Source organism: Amblyraja radiata, chromosome 22 (assembly GCF_010909765.2).
Source record: "Amblyraja radiata isolate CabotCenter1 chromosome 22, sAmbRad1.1.pri, whole genome shotgun sequence".
Classification (NCBI taxonomy): domain Eukaryota; kingdom Metazoa; phylum Chordata; class Chondrichthyes; order Rajiformes; family Rajidae; genus Amblyraja; species Amblyraja radiata.
The window spans coordinates 10,179,462-10,200,354 of NC_045977.1; the positions used below are offsets into that span (position 1 = coordinate 10,179,462).

General features: G+C 41.6%; 2 protein-coding genes across 3 annotated transcripts in view; one reads left to right on the plus strand and one right to left on the minus strand.

The window, feature by feature from the left end:
- The window catches only part of stub1 (STIP1 homology and U-box containing protein 1), a 37,720-nt gene extending 24,564 nt beyond the window's left edge, over positions 1 to 13,156 (plus strand). The window contains exons 4-8 of one of the 2 annotated variants that reach the window (XR_004415300.1): positions 2,747 to 2,837; positions 5,020 to 5,076; positions 7,872 to 7,988; positions 8,083 to 12,304; positions 12,337 to 13,156. Coding sequence is in view for 1 of the 2 variants with exons in the window: in XM_033040366.1 (XP_032896257.1) it covers positions 2,747 to 2,837; positions 5,020 to 5,076; positions 7,872 to 7,988; positions 8,083 to 8,208 (391 nt within the window). In the remaining variant the exon portion in view is untranslated. Of the gene's footprint in view, positions 1 to 2,746; positions 2,838 to 5,019; positions 5,077 to 7,871; positions 7,989 to 8,082 lie in introns of both variants that reach the window. The other variant, XM_033040366.1, reaches the window with a different exon arrangement.
- An 879-nt stretch (positions 13,157 to 14,035) lies between these two features.
- Positions 14,036 to 20,893, minus strand: part of jmjd8 (jumonji domain containing 8) — a 30,791-nt gene continuing 23,933 nt past the window's right edge. The window contains exons 5-9 of the mRNA XM_033040370.1: positions 20,495 to 20,563; positions 18,951 to 19,070; positions 17,746 to 17,813; positions 15,949 to 16,083; positions 14,036 to 15,161 (exon numbers count right to left, since the gene is read on the minus strand). Coding sequence (XP_032896261.1) covers positions 15,081 to 15,161; positions 15,949 to 16,083; positions 17,746 to 17,813; positions 18,951 to 19,070; positions 20,495 to 20,563 — 473 coding nt within the window. The 3' untranslated portion in view covers positions 14,036 to 15,080. The remainder of the gene's footprint in view (positions 15,162 to 15,948; positions 16,084 to 17,745; positions 17,814 to 18,950; positions 19,071 to 20,494; positions 20,564 to 20,893) is intronic.

Sequence of the window (20,893 nt, forward strand, 5' to 3'; positions counted from 1 at the left end):
CCTAGAAGAATTGCTGGGGTCCTTGGATGGAGGTGAGGTTGGAGGTATATGGAAAGGTGTTATATCTCGTGTGGTTTCTGGGGAAAGTACCTGGGGAGAAGGTGATTTGGGTGGAAACGGATGAGTGAATCAGGGAGTTACAGAGGGAGCAGTCTCCACCCCTTTCCGCTTCCATAGAGACCGCTCCTGTACATCGGCAAGACAAAACGTAGACTTGGCAAATATCACTTGGCACCGATCATTTGCACTCAGTCTGCCAGGGCATACTGGATCTGCCAGTTGATAACTATTTTAACTCCTCTACCGATTCACTTAATGTTCTTTATCTCTCCACATCACTGTCTATATCTCTTGCTTCCCTTATCCCAAACCAGTCTGAAGAAGGGTCTCGACCTGAAGCGTCACCCATTCCTTCTCTCCTAAGATGCTGCCTGACCCGCTGAGTTACTCCAGCTTTTTGTGTCCTGGCGCCTCTATTGCCAGAAAGAGGCCGCTCACAAACTGGAGGAACAACACCACGTTGAATTTCCCGATTTTGGGTACCTACATAAGTCCCACCTCTCATCTTTTTGAGGATGTAACCAGGATAATGGACAAGGGAGAGCCAGTGGATGTAGTGCACCTGGACTTTCAGGAAGCATTTGACAAGGTCCCACATAGGAGATTAGTGGGCAAAATTAGAGCACATGGTATTGGGGGTAGGGTGCTGACATGGATAGAAAATTGGTTGGCAGATGGGGAACAAAGGGTAGGAATTAATGGGTTCCTTTCAGAATGGCATGCAGTGACTAGTGGGGTACCGCAAAGCTGGGTACCGCAGCTATTTATAATATATTAATGATTTGGATGAAGGGATTAAAAGTAACATTAGCAAATTAAATATATATATCTATATCTTGTGAATATGACTGTAATCATATATAATTATGTATTTTTATTTTCTAAAAATAATATAATTGTGAGTGTTTATTTTGAATGAGACTGCCGCAGGGGTCCGGATCCTGAACCAGCCTAATTAATGGGTGAAGGCAGATCCTGTGGGTTCCCCCGTTTACTGAACCCCACTGAGTGCCAGTGTGCAGAGTGGGACTGTGGCAGTGCCAGGCTGGGGGAAAGCTAAGGCATCTTCCACTGACAGGAAAATGCCTAACCCTAACTTTCCCCCCTTCCAGAGCTGCTCACGGCTGGAGTCGCGTTGGTACCAGCTGCGGGCTCCTTACGTGTGACCCAGCAGCATGTCCAGCTCGGCCAGCATGCCCTTCTGGATCATCGTGGTGATGATGGTGGGGAGCAGCACTGCCCTGCACGCCGCCTGGGTCGCCTTCAGCACCCCCATAGCGCCGGCTCCGTCAGTCCGACTGCTTGCTCGCTGCAACACCGGCCTACCGAAAGCCCGACCGACCACTCGCAGCACCCACCAGCCGTCTGACCATTCGCAGCACCCACCAGCGGCCTGGCCCGACCGACCACTCTCACCACCCACCGGCAGCCCGACAGCCCGACCGATCCTCCACAGCATCCATCGGCCTACCGACAAGCCCGACCGACTGACTGACCCTAACCCTAATCCTAACTCTAGCTCTACATTTTTTATTTATCATTTTTATTTAACAGTTCACATCATAACTTTATAAAGATAAATCAATTGAAAAACAAAATTATTAGCAAGGTTAGCATTACCTTTATTCCTTGGAAACCTTGTTATTGTTTTGATGTAATGAGGAGACAGTCATGAGCCCAGGGTCCTCGCTGCCTAGCGACCTTCAAACAAAGCGCAGGATTTATCAATTTGCGTCCGACCTCAATGTCAAACGTGCATTGATTAGACAATTACTACTCGGAAAATTGGAGCTTTTTCTCTTACTATAAAATAAAATGTGCATGTCTTGATGAGATTCAGGTATGATTTATATAATATTTTTACACTATGTTAAAAATTTAGGTAGTTCCGTGAGTTGGCTCACGAACTTGAACGAAAAAGCTCCTCGGCCCACAGCCTTTGTGTGGAATTCTCTGCCTCAGAGGGCGGCGGAGAGGCTGGTTCTCTGGATGCTTTCAAGAGAGAGTTAGATAGAGCTCTTAGGGATAGTGGAGTTAAGGGATATGGAGAGAAGGCAGGAATGAGGTACTGATTGTGGATGATCAGCCAAGATCACATTGAATGGCGGTGCTGGCTCGAAGGGCCGTATGGCCTACTCCTGCACCTATTGTCTATTGTGTATTGTTTATTGTCTAGTCTCCCACAAACCCCTAACCCCCCCCCACTCCCACTCCACCATTTTCCCTACCTGTTCCCTGGATCCTTCCTGGACTCAAACCTATTTCACCCCACCCTGCTACCTGCATTTCTTCCTATAGCTTCATAATTTACAACGCTTTAAGCTACTTATCTCACTCTATCCACTTCTGGCCTTTGTCCAACGATCTGCCTATCTAAAAGCCCTCCTCACCTGTATCAACCCGTTACCTGCCAGGCTGTGTCCTGTGCCTCTCCACTTTCTTATCTCCCCCACCCCCCCCTCCCACAACCAGTCTGAAGAGCATCCCGACCTGAAATGTCACTTATCTATGTTCTCCAGAGATGCTGCTTGACCTGTTGATTTACTCTTGGCACTTTGACGTTGTTTGATTTCTGTCACGTGAGCTTGCTAATATTTGAATATGCTGCAGATTAAATGATTACAAAGATTAGCTCTTGTAAATGGTGATTTGGTGATAGTTACTGTTTTGTTTTTATTGTGAATAGGGAAGTGGAACAATGTAAACGAAAACTCCATGAAGAGACCCTGGATGATTCCCGAACACGAATGGAAATTACAAAGATAGAAGTCAGACACGTAAGGCTTGATTTTTTTTTTAATTTCCTTGTTGGTCGTATTCTGGGGGATTGTTTTTACTGAATGTTACATAGTAATGATAATGTATAACCTAACTGCTTCCTAGAGAATGTTTGCACTGCTCTGATATGTTATGGAAACTGGGATATATAATCATTCTGTGATCTTTAAGGCACTGATTTTTATCTGTGCCTTTGTTGGATCCTATATAACTATGAAAACACAAGGATGCCACCCTTGACTTTGCTTTAGGCTTTAATTACTAAATTGCAGTTGAATTGTGCAATTAAATGTTATCAGCAATATAAAATATGTATAGAATAATTAAACTTTGTTTCTTTTCTCTCAGGGTAAATAGCGTATAACTTATTCTTAAATGTATCTAGGTTGTGTTCTGAAGTAGCAAATCCTTTCTATTTTTGGAAATAATCTGTTTTAGGCAAATCTTTTTAAGTTCTGTCTCTGAAGGCTATGGATCAGTGCCGGTGATTTGACAAAGGCACCTTGGGCCTAGTAACTGCAGCTACATAAATTTTAATTTGTATCAGACTCATAGAGATACATACCACCTTGTCGATACTGACTAAGTTGACATTCTGGTCTCTTCCCATGTGCCTACCATTGGCCCGTTTCCCTCTAGACCCTTCCTATCCATATATCTGTCCAAATGCCTTTTCAAAGTCATAATTGTATTTGATTAAATAGTTTTCTCTGACAGCATTACAGATATGGACTACCCTCCAAGTGAAAAAGTTGCCATTGAGGTCCTCTTAAATCTCTCCCCTCTCACTTTAAGCTTTTGCCATCCAGTTTTAGAATGCTATGTCCTGGGAAAAAGACCATGTTCACTGAGTGTTCACTTATTCATATCTCTTGTGGTCTTTACACCTCAATTAACTTATCTTGAACAAAGAATAAGGAGTTGGCCATTTAGTACGGAGATGAGGAAAAACATTTTCACCCAGAGTTGTGAATCTGTGGAATTTTCTGCCTCAGAAGGCAGTGGAGGCCAATTCACTGGATGCTTTCAAGAGAGAGTTAGATAGAGCTCTTAAAGATAGCCGGAGTCAGGGGATATGGGGAGAAGGCAGGAACAGGGTACTGATTGTGGATGATCAGCCATGATCACAGTGCATGGCAGTGCTGGCTCGAAGGGCCGAATGGCCTACTCCTGCACCTATTGTCTATTGCTATACTCCAAACAAAACGGTCCCAGCCTATCCAACCTCTCCCTATAACTCAAGCCCAGGTAACTTATTTGTGAATCTCTTCTGCACCTTTTCTAACTTAATGATGTCCTCCCTATAGCTGGGTGTGACCAGAGCACTCTCGCCAACAATCTTTGAGGCTGATGTCCCAACCTTTGAACTCGTACCCTTCCCAAGGAAGGCAGGCGTGCCAAACACCACCTTCACCACCCTGTCCACCTGACTTGCCACTTTCAGGGAACCATGCACCTGTACTTTCCAAATCTCTCTGTTCTACAACACTCTCCAGGGTTCTACCATATACTGTCTTCAGTTCTGTCCTGGTTTGTTCAACATCTCACCCATGTTAAATTGCATTTCCCATTGCTTGGTGCACATTCCTAACTGATCTAGATTAAAAAGACTTTGAGGCAAGAAGTGTATTTATATGCAAATTTGTTAAATTATTTTGTTTTTAATTATTGGAGTAATGCAGAACATATTACTGCAATGAAAAAATGCATCTAATTATCACTTGCAATGAGACGCACCACATATTACACAGCCACTCTTGTAAGAAAACTGATAATAAACTGAATGGAATGATGGAGAAGAAGAAATGCTTGATGTTGTTACCTGGCTTGTTGGCTTCAATCTCATTCATATTTAATTTTCCCCTCCGCTCTTTAAAAACTGTCCATATTTGCTGTTGGGCAAATTTGGTTCCCAGCCCCATTCCTTTGTTCTTTTTGTGGGGGTTAAATTGTGTTTCTTTTCAATGTTTAACCAATGTTCAGAGTTTAAATGGAACCTATCAATATGCAACAATTTCTTTTTCTCCCATGTTGCAAAGTTTCTGAATTGGATGATTTGGGTTTTTGTTCTTGCATTTTGCTTCTTGCAACCACAGTTTGTACGCTAACGAATAACTAACAAATATACTTTTTTGTGCCTTTTATACATCTTCAAATCCTGATTTTAATTATATTTTGCAGGACAAGTACATGAATGAAATGGATGACTTATTCTCGCAGGTGGATGAGAAGAGAAAGGTACTTTGCCGAATAGGCCTACATAACTCCTGTGTACTGAGACCAAACTATCGCATTTTGTTTAATATTTATTATTTGTGCTATCGTATTCCCCATATTCCTTTGCAACACATACATTAACGTGCAGTTCTGGTTGCCCCCGTTACAGGAAGGATTTGGAGAGGATGCAAAAGAGGTTTACAGAATGTTGCCTGAATTATGGGGTATTAGCTGCAAGGAGAGGTTGGACAAACTTGGATTTTTTTTCTCTGGAACGAGGGGGAGATATGACACACATATATAAGATTATGAGAGGCATAGATGGGGGTAGATACTGAAATTTTTTTCCCCAGGGTGGAAATGCCAAAGACTAGAGGGCATAGGCTTAAGTTGAGAGGTGCAAATATGGAAGGAGATGCGTAGGGCAATTTTGTAGACAGAGGGCGATGGGTGGAATGTGCTGCCAGGGATGGTGGAAGAGGGACATATGATTGTGACGTTTAAGAGGCTTTTGGATAGATGCATAGAAATGCAGGAAATGGATGGATGTGGATCATGTGTAGGCAGATGACATAAATTGATCTTGGCATCATGCTTGGCACAGATTTAGTTTGGCCTGTTCCTGTACTGTACCTATTCTATGTTTGAACATTTAGTGATTGACATTGGCAGATGTTACACTACTTTACACTCTATGTGTGACTCTATTGATGGCACAATGGGCTAAGTGTTCGGCTGGCAACCGGAAGGTAGCCGGTTCGAATCCCGCTTGGAGTGCGTTGTGTCCTTGGGCAAGACACTTCATCCACCTTTGCCTGTGTGTGAATGTGTGTGAGTGATTGGTGGTGGTCGGAGGGGCCGTAGGCGCAGATTGGCAGCCACGCTTCCGTCAGTCTGCCCCAGGGCAGCTGTGGCTACAGAAGTAGCTTACCACCACCGAGTGTGACTGAGGAGTGAATGAATAATGCGATGTAAAGCGCCTTGAGTATTAGAAAGGCGCTATATAAATCCCATCCATTATTATTATTATTATTATTATTATTATTATGTCTGAGCAACCACATTGGAAAAAAACGCCATTTGCCATTCCTAGGATCTAATTTGATGGCATATGCAAGTTGCATGTGTCCTGCTTTAGGGGGAGGGTTGACAGGGATGAACCACATATCAATTTGAATGTATTTAACAGTTTGCTTAGTGGACAGCAAATGTAGTCATGGAAATGTGAAGAAGAGGGAAAAGAACATTGAAGCAGAACGAAAATGAAAATCATTGGTGTTTACATTAAGCCGTTCTGCTGCAAATGCTGCTGGGTTTTTTTTTTTTTGTATCATTTAATGCTGCCTGACCTGCTGAGTTACTCCAGCACTTTGTGTCCATCTTTGGTATAAACCAGCATCTGCAGTTCTTTGTCTCTTCCACTATCGCCCTTTGCTTCCTTCCACAAAGCCACTTCTCTATCCAGTCAGCTAGCTCTTCATGAATCCCATGCGATCTAACCTTCCAGAGCAGACTACTAGGCAGAAACTTATCAAATACCTTGTTGAAGTCCATGTAGCCAATGTCTATGGCTTTGCCCTCATCAACCTTTTTGGTTACTTCATAAAACTCAATCTGATTCATAAGACATGATCTCCTATGTACAAAGCCATGCTGACTATCCCTAATCATCCTGTCTATCCAAATGCATATATATCTTATCCCTCCAATTCCTTTTTGTACTTTTTAATCTGTATATCCTTTCCTGCTCCTATATCAGTTGTGCCCTTGCCCTTTATTTTTTTGACCTTTCCTATTGAGATCACGGGTAATCTCTCCATTCTAATTTCTTCTTCAACCTGGCCATTGTTGACCCTCTTTCCAGTCCAGTCATGTTTGCTGCTGCTCTCTGCTCCAGTCTCCCCAATCTGATTTCCAGTCAAATCATGGGCTGATTTATTTAAACAAGAAACCTTAAAAAGCATCTAGACATGTGCAAAGCAACAGCAGTTGAATGCATCTAACTGAAATGGGGTCTATGAGTATTTTGCTGTAGATGCTGACAGTTCATCTGTAGACACGTGACAATAAACTAAACAAAAAAAAGATGCGTTTTGAAATTGGAGGACATTTTTTTGGAAACTCTGCTTACCTGGGGCCAATAGCTCATCTAGGAACAAAATGGGAATGTGGCCTTGTTTGTATGCCCAGAGGCAACATGGGTGATACTGCAAAGGAGTTTGGTGGATATTAGGCACTTTTGACAGTCGGGATCAACAAAAAGTAATCCTACTCCAAGAGTCACAGGCAAAACTATGATGTTGATGATGATGATGATACTTTATTGTCACTTGTACCTAGCTAGGTGCAGTGGAATTCTTAGTTTTCGCAGACAAAGTATACAAAAGATTTGCCACAGAGGCACCAACAGTTACAAAAAGTACTCATCTCTTCTATTCCCCCCCCCCCCCCCCCACCCGCTCAGTCCATGGCAACGAGGCCCGTCCACCTCAGCTGGACCTCGAGACTCCGAACCCATCCCCAACCTCAGAGCTCTGACATCCTCTGCCCGACCGATAATTAAGATGATTGTGTATATATAGATTTAATCAAAATATTCTAATTGTAGTGTAGTAAAGGGAATTTGGAATGAATTTAAGTGCACTAAATGCCAGTTTTGTACATAAAATTACAATTAAACATCTATTTTGATAGACATTAATATGCCAAGCACTTTTTCTCGAGTGGTTTTACATTTGTCATGAAATAATTAGCAGGTATTACAAGTTTCTCCATGGTGTACTGTGTATAATTTGATCTTCTTTGTTTCACTATAGAAACGAGATATTCCCGACTATCTTTGTGGAAAGATCAGCTTTGAGTTAATGAGGGAGCCATGCATCACGCCCAGTGGGATCACATATGACAGGAAAGATATAGAGGAGCATCTTCAGGTAGTCAAAGGAAAAATTGACAAAGCTTTGACATTTGTAGAAAGTTGTGGGCATTATATATCAAATGAATGCATTTCTTCTGTGCCTTTTTCAGCGGGTGGGTCACTTTGATCCAGTGACTCGAAGTCCATTGACCCAAGAACAGTTGATTCCAAACCTGGCCATGAAGGAGGTAATCGATGCGTTTATATCGGAAAATGGCTGGGTAGAAGATTACTGAACTGGATTTCAGCCCATCAGGACTTGCACATTTGCACTACAGCAGCATCTCGATGATTGGACTAACCAGATGTGCGAGAGTGAGCAAGCCACGGAGATGACCGACTGAGGGAGAGGGGATGTGCAGGTGCCACCTGCACCTCTGTACCTGCTTGTGTTTAAATTTATTTTACATGCATGTATATAAATCTTATTTGCCAGAAGAACTCGGAAAAATTATTAAAGTGTTACTGGCTCTTTAATAATGCTTGGTGTAGTGGGGTGGGGGTTGGGGGGTAATCTGATTTACACGGTTTTGGAATCTTTGATTTTTAAATTTAAAGAACAAATTAATTGGTTTCTTGTTCCATACCATATTTGAGTGTGTTTTTGATTGTAAATGTTGGTATGTGATCCGACTGAAAAATGAAAATCTCTGACATCAAAATATCTTGAGGCGACTTGTTTTATGCACTCTTTGTGTTTCACTCCAATGCCTTCTCTCCTTTAGATTGCCTTGCTGTCAAAGTGTGCTGCCTTTCTGTTAGCACGCTGGCGCACCAACTAAAGTCCAAACGCAGAGTTCTCGATTGTCACTAAAGGTACTCCTCTCATCAGTGGTATACCAAGAGAATAACAAGATCAGGGCATGGATTTTATGTGTTTCAGTACTGATCTGAGGTTCACTGCAGACATTTTGTATGTGCCTGGAGTTAGGACTTGTGGAGTGTGTGTGTGGACAAAAGACTTTTATGGAGATATTCTTTGTGACCGCACACTAACTGGCCATTTGGTTCATTTGTGCCAGTACTTGAAGTAATGGATCTTGCAAGTCAGAAGCTAAAAGTCTGTATTGGGTGCAATGCACGAGTTTAAGTCTGCAGAATATTTAAAACAAGAGACTCTACCTTGCACATATACATGGGTCATTTTAAATTAGCAACTAACTTGCCTAGCTTTAGTTAACAAGGCCAGTATAAACCATTCAAGGTAGAATGTACTTGTAGCAAATGTGACTGGAGTGTTTCCATGCAGATTCTGAATACTTCACCAGAAATGTTGGAATACAGAATTGTGTAACCTACTCTATACACAGCCTGGTCGTCTCGTTCACTCGTTGCATGCTCGTTCACTCTTCCACTGCTCCGCTCCTACAACTTGCAACATTAAACAAGGCAACTGTTGGTGAAAATTGCACATCTTAGCTCTCTCACCTGCAGTGTTTCTTTCTCTGGCTTTTAAAAAGGAAATCTCCATAAACATGTGCTATCAGTCTGGGAGATCCCTGACTTGGGTTGCTTTTATTCAGTATTTCTGTAAATGAATGATTCCTAGAAATTTTGTTTCCTTTTTTGATAGTTTTCAGGAAATTAGAATAAACTTAGAACATTTGATTGCAAGTATTGAGATATTCCCATTTCCAAGGTGTTTTAAGAGAACATTCATTATGTTAATAAAGTTTATAAATAATTGAAATTTCGATTAACATGTATATTATTCCAATCCATAATTGTCCATATCTCTCCTCCACCGCTCTCTTGTACAGCTCTTGTAAACATTATTGACAGACTTAAGCATCGTACTTGTGGATGCTGGTTCCAGTGACCTCAGCCTTCAGTGAATATGTGAAGGGATGGAAACATATGATACAAACATCCAGTTTGGGAGTGTAATGGTAATAGTTTGCTTGGCACTCCACTGGAACTTTGGTCACTCACTAACCCATGACCAATATCTGACTGTGATATCCTTGAATACGATCAAGAAATTGAGTGCAAGATATTATTCTTGTGTATTTGCTTTAGATTGAATATTCTAACTTCATATAATATTGCTTTGTCAATGCACTAGTAGTGTTTGGTTTTAGTTCATTATATGTTTAAAAACCCACTTTTTTTGATACACATATTGTTGAAGATAGCAAGAGGCCTGGAATTGTTATGATTTCCATTCAGTTTTACAGTGCAAATTAAATGACTATTCTATTGGTTTCCAGCCAGCTGAGAGGTCTCCTTATTATCTTGCGTACATCTTAATAAATGGTCAATAGAGTTAACACTCCCACCTCCGAATCCGAGGGTTATGGGTTCCAATCCTAGTCCAGTGTCCTGAGCCCACACATTAATTCTGAAGGAGTGTTGGCCTATTAAGTAGAGGTCATGCCCATCCTAACAGATGTAAAGGATCCATTGACACCGTTTCAGAGAGCAAGGCAATTACACATGGATTCCTGGCCACTGTTTATCACACAATAAGATTACTTGCCATTTTCACATTGTTGCTTGTGGTAGCTTGATGTATTCAAGTTGATTAGTGTATTAACTACATCAGTGATTACATTTGAGTAAAGACTATTGGCTGCCAGTGGGATATTGTTAAGGCATAAAGTTCCTCCAGAAATTGAAGTGTGGAATTTTTGAAGAATTTGATGAAACCTGAAGATTGCCTCAGATTATCCTTATGAACTTTTGACCATACGAGGAATACTTCACTGCACTAATCTCGATTCAGGAGGTGTTACTTTGCATTCCTGCAGCTGAGAAGACGAATAGTCGAATTATTCACTCAATATTGCTCTAGCTTTAGACATAATTTTCAAGGCCGGGCAGACTATTTTTCCCAAACTCCTGCTTATCCACCCTTCTCTACCCTGATCCAAAACAAACGGAAGATGGCTCACAATTGCTTTGGCTTTATGATTGTTATTCAGACCATTTGATCATCGTTTCGGATTGTTGAACCTTGACCCATATGAGGAAACTAGACCTGCATGGGGAGATAGTGTATAGAATCCAGTTAAATATGCAAAATAACAAGTCCATTGCTTTGCCATTGGTAACTACTCAAAGATGCCAAATGTAATCTTTCATGAATTGCATTGATTTTAATTTTCCTGATGAAATATTTTTTAATCTCAATTCGTTGTGAATTTGGGATTACTTTAGACAAAAATTGAATTGAAACCACCCCGTTATTCTGAATTGGATTGAACATGTACTACTTATGGGCCTATGTTCATATGATAGTATTTTGATGTCATGAATTTCAGACGTTAATTAACAATGTGACCTGATCAGTATCTGACCAGCAGTGAAACTGTGATCAAATAAAGTAAGTCCCACTTCAATGGGTGATGCTAATTTTTTTCAACGTGGTTTATTTTTCTCCTCGGTTACACAGGTCTTTTGGGTAGATTTCAATTCTTTTAGCCCCCCTAATCGTAAACTAGAGGCTGACAGATAATCTCCCAAGGTTCAAAACAAAAATATAATCTATTTGGAAGATGTTTTTCAGTCCTCACTTGAAAGATAGTAAGACTAAAATGCTGGAGAAACTCAGCGGGTGAGGCAGCATCTTTGGAGTGACGGAATAGGTGATGTTTCGGGTCGAGACCTGAAAGGTAGTAACATCAGTTGTGAATAAAGGAGTTGTGTATGAGATACATTGGCTTTAAAATAATCTAAGTTTACTTCAATTTGTTACTGTTTTCTTATTCAGGGGATACATTGGGTCGAGAGGGCAAGAGTCTACATTGTGATGCATGATATGGAATATGGTGGGAAGGGGTTAATGGATCTTTTACTGTAAATCGTTGATAAAACTTCTCTTTACCAAACGGCTGTATATACTCCATTGCACGGCCCAAATAATGCCAGATAATAAATGTTCTGATGATATCAGTCGAGTAGTGATCAAAATGAATTAGATATAAATTGTTATTGTTTGTAACATGTTTATCCTTCTCATATTCAAGGAACAGTGGGGAAAGGTACGCCATTGACAATGTAGTACTAAACAAATGTGAATACATGAGCTCATATTCATGATTTAGTCACATAAAGATGCCTGCTAATGGCTTCATGTTACTCTAACATGGAAGATGCACAATAAGTATACATTGTGTAGAAACAGAATTACAGTTGCTGATATACAAAAAAAGGACACAGTGCTGGAGTGGGTCAGGCAGCATTTCTGGAGGACATGGACAGGTGACGTTAATGTGGGCTGGAGAAAGCTGGGAGAGAGGCTCAAATTGTGTACATTATAGCTTGAATTATATGTTTGTGGTTACTAGCAAAGAGGAAAACTGAGAAGGATGGAACATTTCTGTGCAGATAGTGATTGTAGCGGAAGCATTTAAAACCAGGAGACATAAGTTATGATTTGGAGGGGATCTGAGGACAAATGTTTTACCCAGGGGATGGTTGGAATCTGAAATGCACTGGTTGATAGAGACTGGTACCCTCACAACATTTAAGGAGCAGCATAACTTGAATTGCCTTGGCTTAGAAGGCTGCAGGTCAAGTGCCAGTAACTGGAATTAGTATGGATAAGTAGCTGAAAGTCTGCATGGACATGGTAGACCAGAAGAATTTTGTTGCTGCTGTATGACTCCATGGCAAAAAAACATACTGATATACGAGGACATGTTTTGTTTTTACATTCAAATGTTTATTTTTTTTTCAGTTTGTCCAGTTTGTTTTTATTACAGTAATATTTAACCTTTTCTGTAGCCTTCGTCCTGAGAATAACTTAATCACATGGATATCTAGTTCACAGAATCTGACTGATTCATTATTGTGCTCATTTTGGTGGCTCCAAAACGAGAAGTTGAAATGCAAGAGCAGCAGGTAAAAATAATGGTTAAAGTGCCAGGAAATGTTTCCAATATTCAAGTACCCTGTACTGAAAATCATCAGGTTGCAATTTGTCTGTCTTTAAGTATTCTAAAGGTACTATGAAAACATTGTCATTGGAATATAACATTTAGAACTAATATTAAAGGTCTGAGAACAATCTATCATTAATGGACTAATATCCTGAATGTTCTAACGTTACTTAAATGTGTCAGTTAATGTCACTTTTACGTGTTGTGCTTAATTCATTTGATGGTTATAAAAGTCTTGGTGTAAACATTAAATACTTTTGACAAATTCATTTCTTACTACAAAATAAATTATTGTAACACCTGTAGTATTTAGATTACATTTTCTCAAATGCTTGGGTTATTAAATGTATACCATTTGTCTTTGTGCAAAACCTGTAAAAAATATGGCTAACCAGGGAACTAATCATTGCCTTCATTCAGTTATTTGAAACCAATTTATTTTGGTTTACATTTTATTTGTGCAGACAATCCACTGAAGGAGTGACTTGATCTGTGAACCAGGGGCCACAGTTTAAGAATAAGGGCTAATCCATTTAGGGATTGGGGATGATCAGCCATGATCACATTGAATGGCGGTGCTGGCTCGAAGGGCCGAATGGCCTACTCCTGCACCTATTGTCCACGTCCCATTTATGGCATCAATGTCAACACTGATGTTCATGTGCAATACTGGACCACTATTTTTGGTTGAGATAAACTAAAGGGCCTGTCCCACATAGGCAATTTTTTTCTGCGACTGTCACAGTCGTAGCAGGTCGCTGAAACAGCAGCGACTTGTTCCCCCCCCCCCCATGACAATGTCTACGACAATCTACCACCTAGTCGATGTCAAGCTAAGGCAAGCTACCGACAACCGGAGACCCATTAGGACGTCCACCTACGACAACGTACGACCACACAGGGAACAACATACGTCCACCCGCAACAAGCAACGACCCTGTCAGCGACAACTGAAGACAATTCAGTCGCTGGTACCTGTCGCCGGTTGACATAGGCAGTCGCCAAAGGAATTCACCGAAGTCAGCACCCGGCGACAACCAACGTCGCCTGGTGACAACCTATGTCATCCTGGCGACAACCTACGACAGCACAGGAGAAGACCAACTATGTCAAGCCCACAGTCGTCGAAAAGTTTTGAGCATTTCAAAATCAAGCGGCGATCAGAAAAATGTTACGACTCTTTAGGCGACTTGAGGAGGCTACTCACGACCATACAGGCTTCACCCCGTGACCATGTGGCAACAGCCTAATCGCCTGTAGTCGCCGAAATAAATCGCCTAAGTGAGCCAGGGGCTTAAAGGGTTTCATTGCTCTCATTACTTCAAAGAGAAGTAAGGGAGAACCCGACTGTACTAGCTAATATTGAACAATCATCTTTACTAAACTGATTATCTGGCCTTCACTTTATTGTTTTAACTTCAAACCTGCCATATTTTTTGGATATAACAATAACTACACTTCAAAAGTACTTAGTGGCTATAAAGTGCGTTGGAATAGCCAGAAATGAATGTGAATCAAAATTGTTTCTTTAGGTATTGCTCTAATTTGACGTGGTATGAGATAGGGAATGTAAACATTTCATACCTTAAAGTAATAAGGAATTCTCACAGGACACTTTCTTAAACTAAGAGATACCATAACAATATGTAGCAGCTCCACATGCAATAACAATCAGATACCATAGAGAATAGAACAAAGCTTGTAAACCATTCCGACATTTCTTGCATTAAAATAACTGAATTGTTTCAGTACCAGAATAGAATAGTGGTTCAAGTTTTCTGTACTCAATGTTTTTAAACTCTGAGACTTCTATGTTCAGCTGGAGAACCTTTTTCAATAATGATGTCCAGTGTATAGGTGTGTGGTGGTTCAGCCCCAAATTAGCATCCTGAGCACCACTCCACCCCCAATGGAAAAGACAACTGAAATTATAGTGTGAAGATGGACACAAAGCTGGAGTGACTCAGCGGGTCAGACAGCATCTCTGGAGAAAAGGATTAGATACTGTTTTGGGTGGAACCCCTGTGCTGTTTTTCTCTTTTCATTTGTAGGTTGGGTTGGAAGCTCAGTTGTATTTATGTTTACACCTTGGCATGGCTTTTTCCAGTCATGTTCGCATACCAATTTTGGGCAGCTGTTTTTAGAAGATCATATGGTCTTGATCCAGTGTAGATTCAGGAAATGAACTGGGTAAGCATGCATCTTTTCCTAGAGTTCACAAGAGTTTACCCTAAAAATGTAGAAATGAAGACACAGCTGTCGATATTAAAAGTAGCATGCCACCAGTGATCTGGAAAATACAGTATCTGCAAAAGGAAGAACAAGTTTCCATCAATGTTGTGGTCTCAAATCAAAATATGGCAATTTAAGTATAGCAGGTGTTTGGCCCAGTGCCATTTTACATTCAACAATAAGGTCACCCTTTCAGATTTGAAATCTATTGCACCAAGCATAATTTAAGTTTTGAGATAACATTTTGTTGAAACAATCTTTTTCACTTTCACTTTCATTTCCCAAGCACTTCCTCTCACCCTGGGTAACCCTCTCAAGACCCCTATAGTCCTCTTCCAGGAATACATTTTTAGTCGCCTTAGCAATCAGTTTGATTTTGGTCATGAGAGGAATAGATCCGGTAGATGCACAGTCTCTTGCCCAGAGTGGGTGAGTCGAGGACCAGAAATCATAGGTTTATGGTGAAGGAGAAAAGATTTAATAGGAAACTGAGGGGTAACTTTTTCACACAAAAGGTGCTGGGTGTATGGAACAAGCTGCCAGAGGAGGTAGTTGAGGCAAGGACCATGCCAAACATTTAAGAAACACAAGTACATAGAGAGGACAGGTTTGGAGGGAAATGGACCAAACGCGGGCAGGTGGGACTAGTGTAGCTAGGACATGTGGCAGGTTGGGCCGCAGGGCCTGTTTCCACACTGTATCACTCTATGACCTTAAGAATTCCTTTAAATTAGCACCCATTTTCACCTGGATTTATTATATTTTTCTCTCTCATCATAAAGACTGGTGATAAATTGAAGATTTTTTGTTCTGATTAGTTATGTGTAGGAACAATTTATAAAATGTGCATTATTAACTTACTTCTCCTGGGTGTATGGTACACTCCAGTGGTTTGTCCTCCTCTGATAAATATGGATATGTGTCAAGTATCCACGACAGGGTGGTCTTGTTTGGGTGAAACTCTGGTGTTTTGTCTGGTGGATAAAGAAACCAGCGCTGGCCAAAGCATTAAAAAAAGATTAGAGCCAATATACTGGTCCAGAATACATTAATTTACACCCCCCCTCCCCTTTCAGTTGATTGGAATACTTAATTTTAAAATCCTTTTTTCCCCTCATACAAATTGTTTAAGTATAAGCCTCGCTTCATAATCATCTGTTGGAAGACCGCAGATTATTTCAAAGGGTGTCCAAGAAAGACTGTGTTCATTTTTTTAAATCTGTGTCTCAGCCATCAGCTTGTACAAAATGTAGTAAGCCCTTGCTTTGTGCTCAAATTACTATTCATTTTTATTTCAAAATGGCTTTAAACATCAAGAAATTATGCATTTAAACACCAAGACTCTGTCTTCTGCTCTTTGTCTTTCCATTGATGGTAACCACCCAATCATTTTTTCTTTATAATGTATCCCCTCATACTCTTTAGTAATAAACTTTATCTGTCATAAGGTTTTGATCATCTGGACTGTATAGTGCAGGGTGCAAATTCAACAGGAACTTTAAACAGGTTATTGTGTGTGTGTATATATTTTTAAGTGAAAAGTTGAGGAGCAGTGGGGAAATAATTTAATAGCTCAAATTTGGCATAATTTTATGTTTATTATTGTCACGTATACTGAGGTACAGTGTAAACCTATTTTTGCACGCTATTAAAAACGAGATACTATGCATAAATACAATAGCCAAACTTGAGTATAATACTAAGAGCAAAGGGGAAGATAGTGTAGAACAGTTCACAACAAGTTATAGGAGTAGAATTAGGCCATTTGGCCCATTGTGTCCACTCCACCATTCAATCATGGCTGATCTCTGCCTCCTATTCCAATTTTCCTGCCTTCTTCCCATAACTCTTGACACTGGTTCTAATCAAGAATGTGTCCATTTCTGCCTTAAAAATATCCACTGTTTGGCCTCCACAGCCCTCTGTGGCAATGAGGTCCACAGATTAACTACCCCCTGACTAAAGAAGTTTCTCCTCGCCTCCTTAGTAAAGAGCGCCCTTTAATTTTGAGGATATGACCTCTGGTTCTAGACTCTCCCACTAGTGGAAACATCCTTTCCACCTCCACCCTCTCTATGCCCTTCATTATTCTGTAAGTTTCAATCAGGTCCCCCCTCAACTTTCTAAAAGCCAGCGAGTAGAGGCCCAGTGCTGTCAAACGCTCATCATATGCTAACCCACTCACTCCTGGAATCATCCTTGTAAACCTCCTCTGGACCCTCTCCAGAGCCAGCACATCCTTCCTCAGAAATGGCGCCCAAATTTGTTCACTGTACTCAAAATGCGGCCTGACCAGCGCCTTATAGAATCTCACCATTACATCTTTGATTTTGTATTCCAGTCCTCTTGAGAAAAATGCTAGCATTGAATTTGCCTGCATTGTAGTGCATCAGTTCCATAGACAATGTCCAATGTCCACAATGGGATAGAGGTGAATTGAACAATACTTAGCTTATGGAAGGACTGTTAAGAAACCTAATAACAGAGGGAAAGAAGCTGTTTCTCAGTCTGGTGTGTGCTTTCAAGCTTCTGTACATTCTGCTGGACGGGAGCAAGGGTGAGGAGGTATGACCGGGCTTCATAACATGAAGGGCTGAATAATTTTACTTCAGATATTGTTTATAATTCTACACCTGATAAATTAACTGAAATTCTCACCTTTCGTCCGTATACAACCTCAGAATATCCTGCTCCATGCCAGTGAAAAGGCACTCCTGTACTTGCTCCTTGAAAGACACAACCAACAGAAAACTTAAGATGGATCCCTCGCCTGTGTCTCCTTTGTACCGTGTTATGCTTTCGCTCGCCCTCTCACCAGATGGAATAAGGACAGTTCTTACCATTGACCCAACCAGCATCTGTATCTAATGCACCAATCTCTGACATTTCCAAAGCGATCTTGCTACCAATTGCATCTTCCCATCTCCACTCCTTTCCGCAGAGACCGCCCCCTCCGCATCTCCTTGGTTCACTGATCCCATCCTCCCCGAACCACCCACTGCCCCGGATACTTTCCCCAGTAACTGCAGGAGATGTAACACCTGTCCCTATTCCTCCTCCCTCGCATCATTCAGGCACCACAGCAACCCTTCCAAGTGAGACAGTGGTTCAGGTGCTCGTTCTCTAATTTCATCTGCTGCATCCGGTGTTCCCAATGTGGCCTCCATTACATCAGCGAGACCCAGCATAGACTTGGCAGCCATTTTGTTGAACACTTTTATACTTGGTCCACCAAGGCCTGCTTGATCTCCTGGATGCTAGCCATTTTTTTAACTCTCCATTCCCATAATGATCTTCCTGTCCTGGGCTGCCTCCATTGTCAGAGTGAGGCCAGATGCAAACTGGAGAAATAAGACCTCATATTCTGCTTGGGCATGGATATTGAATTCCCTTAATTTTAGGTAACTAAACCACCCCACCCCCCACCCCCAATCTCTATGCCCCCGACTGGACTTGCACCCATTTCTCCCCTCCTTTCCCCTTCCACATACATTCCTCCATCTGACTTCACAATTTGCAATTCTTCTATCCTTATCTCACCTTTTGGCTTTTGATTTTGTTTAGCCTTTATCAACCCATCTGCCTATCAAAACTCCCTTCATCTATATCCATCTATCACTGGCCAAGGGTTGTCCTTCCAGTTAGGCATCCTACTAAAGTTACCAAGTCTTTTTATTAAGATACTCCATGCCCTCTGAACGTTTGCAGACCTTGTTTACACAGCAATTGTGTGTGCACACTTATGCTCATCTGTTCTGATCACCAATGCTTGTTTATACTTTCAGAAATGCAACGTTACACGTCACCTATAAATGACCATTCAGCAACAGATGTGAATGCTTCATAATCAGCTATGGACATACCAGCTATCCCAAAGCTGTAAGCTCCTTTGGTCCCAGGGAGGCGGTATGGAGGCTGGATGTATGTTTTGAAGAGAGAGCCCCACTCTGTAAAATTGTTATCTCCAAAAAAGTACAGTGTATCTGTTCCAACAAAACAAAAACACAAGTATAATTATGGATAAAGACAAGGGAGGCCCACAAGTTAAAATTCTGAATTATGACAAGGTGAAGTTGGCAGGCAAAGGGTCGTCCGGAAAGTGAAATGCTTTTTAAAATGAGGCCATGTTTGGAGTACAGTGTTCTGTTTCGATCACCTTGCTGTAGGATCGTGTTACGCTGGAAAGAGTGCAACGTAACAACATTTAAAAGACATTTGGACATGAATAGGAAAGGTTTAGAGGGATATGGGTTAAATGTAGACAGGTGGGACTAGCATAGATGAGGCATGGACAAGTTGCACCCAAAAGCCTGTTTCCGTGTTGCAAGACTATGACTCTGAGGTCATTGAGCACATTACAGTCTTACTGCAACCATCTAGTTAACTGGCTTACGGTAAAGGGCCTGTCCCACGAGCATGCGACTGCATGCGGCAAGCGCGACCTAACATGGTCGCTTCAGCCGTATGGCCTCTCGGGGCCGGTCCCACTTCGATCGCCAGATCCGTATGGAGTTGTGCGGAGCTGGTCCCGACATCGTGCGGGGATCCGAAAAACTGACACTGTCCAAAAATTCCGTGCGGCAACGGCCTACCGGCCCGCAGCCGCATTGAGGCCGTACGCACCACCTCGACGGGCGTGCGCAGCGTCTTGACGCAGTATGTCATGTGCAAACTTCCCGCGGACTTCGCTCGAACTTCACGTCAACTCGTACGGGATCACTCGACCTCCGCGCGGCCCCCGTTTCCGGTTTGGTCGCGCTTGCCGCATGCAGTCGAATGCTCGTGGGACAGGCCCTGTACGGGGATCACTCGACCTCCGCGCGGCCCCCGCTTCCGGTTTGGTCGCGCTTGCCGCATGCAGTCGAATGCTCGTGGGACAGGCCCTTAAGGGAATGTACAGAAACGATAGTTAACAAAACCCAGCATTACTAAGTGATGCTCTGCGATGGAGACTGGTGCCTAATGTTCACCAGCTGAGGTAGCTCCCCACATCAAGGTGGAAAATCACAAGGGACTCTCAGCTTTGGCTGTTCTCATTTTGAATCTTCATCAATGATAAATGAAATTGAACAAGGGTTAAAAGCAAGTAAAGAAGCACGAGAAACAATACATTTTGTCAATTTTCATCTTATGAAATAGTTCACTTTAAAAGTGGAGTTTGAGTTGACTTGTTATAATAACAAATGTAAATGCTGTTTACTATTGATTCACTCAGTGCCCTATGTTTAAACATATCTGGAACTGTTGACTGCATTAAGTTCAACAGTTGACTAGCGCGCACTAATCCTGTTTGAACAGAAGGCTTCAATTGTTTTCATCGAATGTTTTCTTTGTTGCTTGGACATACTTTGCACAAATGGTTGGGTTTAGAATCAACATATTTTTAGCCAGATTAAAAACAACTTACCATTACCCAAAGACTTCAAAGATTGAGGCTTCATCATGTACTCAACATATTCTTTAAAAGGAACATCAACTGAGAGGAAGGAAGAGAATAGATTCACGATAGAAATACAACATCAAAGAAAGAATAGTTACAGTGGCAACCACAATGCTAGCATTTATTTCAAGACTAGAATACAAAAATAGGGCTGTATTGCTGAGGCTCTATACGCCGCTGGTTAGGCCGCATTTGGAATATTGTGAGCAATTTTGGGCCCCGTATCTGAGGAAAGATTTGTTGACTTTTGGAGGGTCTAGAGGAGGTTTACAAGAATGACACCAGGAATGAGTGGGTTAACATATGATGAGTGTTTGATGGCACTGGGCCTGCACGCGCTGGTGAATTTAGAAGGATGAGGGGGGG